Source organism: Lampetra fluviatilis, chromosome 6 (assembly GCF_964198595.1).
Source record: "Lampetra fluviatilis chromosome 6, kcLamFluv1.1, whole genome shotgun sequence".
Lineage (NCBI taxonomy): Eukaryota > Metazoa > Chordata > Hyperoartia > Petromyzontiformes > Petromyzontidae > Lampetra > Lampetra fluviatilis.
In genome coordinates, this window is record NC_136280.1 from 8,066,682 (window position 1) to 8,073,798 (window position 7,117).

At 44.8% G+C, this 7,117-nt stretch overlaps 1 protein-coding gene across 1 annotated transcript; it reads right to left on the reverse strand.

The window, feature by feature from the left end:
* Positions 1-720: 720 nt before the first annotated feature.
* On the reverse strand, positions 721-1,563 carry LOC144932955 (rhodopsin, GQ-coupled-like). The gene has a single exon (XM_078857355.1). It carries the CDS (start codon positions 1,561-1,563, stop codon positions 721-723), a length of 843 nt encoding a protein of 280 aa, XP_078713481.1.
* Positions 1,564-7,117: the final 5,554 nt, after the last annotated feature.

Here is a 7,117-nt window from a genome sequence, read left to right on the forward strand (position 1 = left end):
TTCATCCAGCAGCGCGTTAACAAAGCACAGTAAAATGTTGCCTTCATTATTGTAAGCAATTATTATCGTACATTGCATTACGATAGGACAGAATAGCGAAATGTTAGTGCTCGTGGCAACATTAATGTATGGACGTTACGTGAACATCTTTAGCCACGGAAACTGACATGGGTTGGTGATTATTGCAGGGATGCTGCCGCATGCTCATTTCGTTTCAATGTATGAAGCAGTCGTTTTAAACTCCGACTCCACCTTGTTGCTAGATGATAATGAAAAAAACAACAACAACACAGAGCATCGACAATTACTGAAATAGAAACATAACTTACGATCTCAAGTGATCACATGGACTGTTCGTGATATTATGTATAACTTGCTAAAATGTCAATTTCTGTATCGTATCATGCACAAGACAATTCAATCAAGAATGGTAATCTTAATTCCTGTACGTTCCACAACCTATGACCAAATCACCCAGGAGGTGCCCAATCTAGTCAAAGCTGAGCAGGGTCAAACCTTGCTAATGCTCGTGCACAACAGGTGTTATGCTTGTTTTTTTTCCTCCACCAACCCACACTGACCGGCGTGGCAATGTCCGTTCGTCAAATTTAACCCTCCACACGGCGCGGTCGGAAACCCTCGTCCAGCAGTATATTTGCAAAAGGGCCCCTGCATGCACGCGTACACAGAGAGGGAGGGGGGGGGGAAGGTGGACAACGCTCACCTCTTGCAGCACAGCTTTCTCCAAACATCTCTCAGAGATGCCCTCGTCATGGGGCTCCCGCACAGGAACACGACGGGGGTGGTGAGCGTGTTCATGACCCGGAGGATAAAGAACGGGTGGATGGCATTGTGGCTCGCATTGTAGCATATCTTAAAGTAGCTGCACGTGCCGCAGTGGATGATGCTCGGTGTCCACAGCGCCAGGAACATCACGGACGTGGCGATGATCAGCTGGGCCGAGCGCTTCTTGGACTCGCCCTCCGTGGCCGGCTCTTTGCCCAGCTGCCGTTTGGTGATGTAGTAGAGGCGAAGGTTGAGTGGGCCCATGATCGCGATGAGGATCAAGTTCCCGAGCAGCGAGCAGTAGGCGTGGAATATCTCCACGGAGGTGCGAGGGATCTCGGTTTTGATCACGTTGGTGACGATCGACAGAAACCACATGGAGAGGATGATGCAGATCACTTTGGTCCGAGTCATGTTTTTCGTGTAGTCGAACGGGTACTGCACGGCGTAATACCTGTCCACCATGGCCGCCATGAGGGTCAGCAGCGAGATGCCGTGGAACATTGGGAATAGTCCGGAGGGGTCGTAACCCCCCTGGATGCTCTCGATCACCATGAAGGTCCCGTTGTAGCACCAGCCCAGGCCGACGATCAAGTCGCTGAGCGTAATGCTCAGCGTGTAGAGGAAGTTGTTCCTTCTCAGTAGCTTCTTGGAGCTGACGATTGCCAAAACTAGAACGACGTTCCCGATGCCGATGGCCGCCGAGAGAAGAATGTGAAACGCCAGTAAGATCCATTCGCCTGGCGTCTCTGCCAGGCTGGAAAGTGGAACAGCCATCGTGCTTACTGCAGCCGTGTCCGAGGTTAGAACAACGCGTGCCAACTCAATGTCCCACGAAGTGGTTTCAACTCGTTTCGATCAATGTTATTAAATAGGTTTTAAAATTCAGGCGAGAGCTGCTTAAAATAACACTGTCCATCCATTGGAGGGAAACACCATTCCCTGTTATATGAGCGGCGTGCTCTAAATTCAGCCCTAGCGGCTTGCGAAGGTAAACAGTCGGGACTCTGCAGGTAATTGTGAGACTCTGTGGGGATTTTCGATGCATTGAAGGGGCACCTGAACAAACTATTTTTTTCATGGGTTTGGTGCGGCCACTGCTGCATGATTGCACTAAATATAAATCTCCAAATTGGATGCGTGACATAATTCGAGTGAGATTCGCGCCAGCATTGTACCAAATATGCTCACGGTGAGCAGCGGTGGCGTGGTTGGCACGAGTCCCCGGTGCCAGGGACGAGATGGAGCCCTCTGTCCAGATTTGCCTCTCCATTTTCGAAGCCCATGGGTCCCCTGGTGCAGCTACACTGCCCGCACACCCGCATGCGACGCAACTGTGCACAGCTGCACGTGCCTGCTTCAGAATGCTTCTCAGTGTCCCACGTACTGATGGAAACCTCGGGAAAACGAACATCACTGCACGCACCGCAGACTTGCAATGTGCAGTCCTTTGTCAATCTGCTGCCGATGACGGCCTCTCCAAGCGATTTCGATAATTGATTGAGATTCATTGACCATACTTCACCGTTCTGGCCAGTGTGGGTTTGTGTAGTGGAAGACTAGAGAGCCCAGTGAATAGGTATCGTATCAGGCTGGCAATGATTTACAACCCCCAGCAATGAATGAATTGTCATGAATTTATCGTTTTTCTTATCTCGTTTTACCATATTATTTAAAATTTGTCCTGGTTTAAGTAGTTGAATCATTTATACAATCGTGTTCGTTCAGTCTGCTTAAATGGTACATGAGAACTGATGTGCATATGATTGAAATAAATTGTAACTAATCAGTTCCCGTGCAGGTGATATGCAGCTAATGCAGTAAAACTTCTCCAAGCCGGATTCGACAGCGTGGCGCAAGGTGAATCCGTCCAATTAAAATTTGTTTATCCCAGGAGTCGGCAACCAAAATGTGTGTAAATTGAACTTCTTTCGCGCCGTATGTAGCTAACCATGAAAATCGGAGGTGTGGGGGAACGACTCAAAAAAACTACCGTAAAATAACGAGAAGAGCATTTTTGTTTTTTCATTCGGTTTTAAAAAACTCAAGAGCCGCAATGCACGTGAATTACGAGACGGTCCTTCATGATGAACGTCACGAAGAAGTCCTTAAAGAGCCGCATGCGGCTCCGCAACCGCAGGTTGCTGACCCCTGGCCTAGACAATGATGTCGAGGTGGGGGGGGGGAAATCCAAGGGGGGAGGTGGGGGGTGGTCGTGGGTGGCGATGGAGCCATTGTCCAACTCCCCTCTTCCCAGAACATTGGAATTGTATGGATATTTACCATGGAAAAGACATGGAACGTTTGTTTTGTCCAATGTACGGCCCTAATTAAAAACCTGAAAATGTCAACACCCCTGAGAGGTTGCTAGATCCGCCTCTAATTGACGTCCAGAAACGAGGGGGGTGCAAGGTCACCACACATCACCAGAAGCAGCAGCACGCGCCAGGCTGGTACCGCTGGTAACTCCCGTGCCCTTGGGGACACGTGGCAGTCTACCACCTGCTCTGCCAGTGGCGACGTTTATTACCATCAATATATGTAAAAACAAAGTTATTACCCCTTCTTGGTTCTTTCGGTAAAGTCACGTAGAAGGGAAGTAATAAAATAATACAAATAAAACATAATAAAATAATTCTCACGACGTTTCGGCCACAACGCAAGCAGCCGTCCTCAGGTGAACGGCTGCTTGCGTTGTGGCCGAAACGTCGTGAGAATTATTTTATTATGTTTTATTTTTATTATTTTATTACTTCCCTTCTACGTGACTTTACCGAAAGAACCAAGAAGATGAATCCCTGCAGTCACGAAAGCTTTAAATCGAAATTTAAAAGTTATTACGTAATATGCTTAGATCAGATTTCCTTTATAAAATTCACGATTTCAGTGCCACCAAAAACTGTGTTCACCCACTACCTATGCATGCCCTGCAAGGATTCTGTGTTGTTAAAGGTTCAACAGCAAAGTAAATCGGGCGCCAGACTCAACGACGCATGCACGATTGTGCATGGCTGCGTGATCCACCCAGCACTCAGTGTCCGTGTCACTTGATACCCTGGGTTTATCCAGGTAATACATGTTCATAAAGATCTGTGTATATATATAAAAAATATTATTCAGGATTGTTATTACATTAAAATATCGATTTATTTTGTGTCTCGTTTTCATACCGTTGTTTGTATGTTTGCTTGATCGCACATTTTTATTTTTTGTTTGAGCCATTAGGCCAATTTTAACAATTATCACAACATGTCCATAACTCATCTTCTTGGTTCTTTCGGTAAAGTCACGTAGAAGGAAATTAATAAAATAATAAAAATAAAAATAAAACATAATAAAACAATTCTCACGACGTTTCAGCTACAACGCAAGCAGCCGTCTTCAGGTGAAGAATGAGACACTGCCAAGCTAGGAGCTTATATATAAGCTGAGTTGGAGGTGGAAGAAGAAGAGAGCCTTAACAAAAGAATGTGCATATCAAGAGGAATTTAGCATATTCATGGGAAATGCGTAGGAGGTGGGCGGGGGGGTTTCAAAGTCATATTATGCCCATGCATTATGCAGGATCAGCAGCACCAAAGGGAGGGGGGTAGCATTAACAAAGGGAGGGCATGTTAATAGTATGTAGAAGCAATGAAACATGTGAATGGGAAAACGGTGGCAGGAGATCCGCAGCGGAGCAAATAATGCATTCCCTGTGGAGAACACAAGATACACAGTTAATGCCAGTGAGTGGACTGCGGTCTGAAAGTCACCATAAACGTGAACAACAATCAGTTAAGATCCGAAGTGGTTTATTACGTCCTTCCAATGATTGCTGAGCCAGAATCCATCTTCTCGGTTGAAATTGTCTCTTGTGTTTGTATATGTGGATCGCCTCATGAACGAATCTCTCATGGTAGCCAGATGGCTTGCAGAGAACCTCTGTCTTGGAGAAGTCAATGTCATGTGAACCCACTGAATTGTAACAGTGATCTGCCACGGCTGATGTGTTTGTCCTACCGTGTTTCAGGTCAGCTTTATGTTCACGGATGCGGTCCGCGACATGTCGTTTGGTTTCTCCAATGTAACTGCTACCACAGAGGCAACTTAGTTTGTAGACGCCAGGGTACTGTATGTCTGGAACCACGTCTTTTACAGACGGAAGACATACAGTACCCTGGCGTCTACAAACTAAGTTGCCTCTGTGGTAGCAGTTACATTGGAGAAACCAAACGACATGTCTCGGACCGCATCCGTGAACATAAAGCTGACCTGAAACACGGTAGGACAAACACCTCAGCCGTGGCAGATCACTGTTACAATTCAGTGGGTTCACATGACATTGACTTCTCCAAGACAGAGGTTCTTTGCAAGCCATCTGGCTACCATGAGAGATTCGTTCATGAGGCGATCCACATATACAAACACAGAGACAATTTCAACCGAGAAGATGGATTCTGGCTCAGCAATCATTGGAAAGACGTAATAAACCACTTCGGATCTTAACTGATTGTTGTTCACGTGTATGGTGACTTTCAGACCGCAGTCCACTTACTGGCATTAACTGTGTATCTTGTGTTCTCCACAGGGAATGCATTATTTGCTCCGCTGCGGATCTCCTGCCACCGTTTTCCCATTCACATGTTTCATTGCTTCTACATACTATTAACATGCCCTGCCTTTGTTAATGCTACCCCCCCCCCTCCCTTTGGTGCTGCTGATCCTGCATAATGCATGGGCATAATATGACTTTGAAACCCCCCCGCCCACCTCCTACGCATTTCCCATGAATATGCTAAATTCCTCCTGATATGCACATTCTTTTGTTAAGGCTCTCTTCTTCTTCCACCTCCAACTCAGCTTATATATAAGCTCCTAGCTTGGCAGTGTCTCATTCTTCACCTGAAGACGGCTGCTTGCGTTGTAGCCGAAACGTCGTGAGAATTGTTTTATTATGTTTTATTTGTATTATTTTATTACTTCCCTTCTACGTGACTTTACCGAAAGAACCAAGAAGATGAATCCATGCAGTCACGAAAGCTTAAAATCGAAATGTCCATAACTATTGGATATTCATATCTCACAAGCACGATTCAATGAATGTATAATAAACGTTCTGTCTTGCTACAAATCACGGCAAAGTCACATGCCTACTGGATATACACATTATTCAAAAGGTTTGCCAAAGCTTGCACTGTGATAGTTAAATAGCAGTGCTATATACTGTGTAGATAAGAACAGTTATTCAAGATTGGGTACAAGTGAACGGTGATAACTGTTGAGATGCAGGCTTTACATTCCTCGTGCAGGGTCACGCAGAGAATCCTGCCTCAAGGTACTGGTTCATAAAACATGACGACGGGACTGGTGAATGTGTTGAGATTGTAAGTAAAATACTTGGGGATTGCTTGCACTGTGACGAGCTTCGGAATAACATTTGAGCGGATTGTGAGACACCGCCTGCTTGGCATGTGAAATCCACTCGGCGTGGGACATGTGCAGCACCAAGTCGGTCTGGAATGCTCTCTGACAATCGAAGTCCGCTCAGGCGTGACAACCGGTGCTTTTAAGATCGGACTAAAACATTTTTTCTCTTTGGGGCCGTCCATAAATGACGTCACGCGATTTTGCTTATCCCCTGTACCATTTAAAATATCCCGGTGCATGACGGGAGCCTTATTTCAAAGTCATACAATGGATTGAGAGAGAAAAACATATTTCGCTGACACACTAGATGAGTTTGGCAGAAAACTCCAACGTCGTAATGTATTACTGTTTATTGTGTTTAATCTCAACAAGCTTCTCGCACGTATTAAATATCTATTTTTTCGTGTCATTCAGTGAAAAAATCTAACAACAAAAATGTTTAATAAATATATAGCATGACAAATGGAATAATTATTTAAGCTACATAAGATGTTGAAAACCTCGTTAAACTGTTTGATTTTGTACAGGAAAAAAGTTTAATTACTGTTGAATTCATAACATGTGAAGTCCACATTGTGGCATTTATCATACTACTATATATAAAAAAAAATTCAATGCCTCGAATTTCCTGGCTGGCTGCTGCCTGGGCTCCTCTCCACCCCAACACTAACTCTGTTGTTCGTGGCTGCGGGCCATTGCCACCGAAACTAGCTGGGTAACTGGCTACACGGGATTTCTGTGGGAGTAATGAATACGGAAGAGTGACACGGTTCATTAAATATTTTCTGAAAATTTTACATTTTTGCTTCTGTTTTTGTAATTATTTCACCAGAACATTTTTTTTTATCCTCGAGAATTTATAAAAAAAAACGAAACCTCACAATATATATTATCTAGGTATTTTGTTACATGATGATAAGAG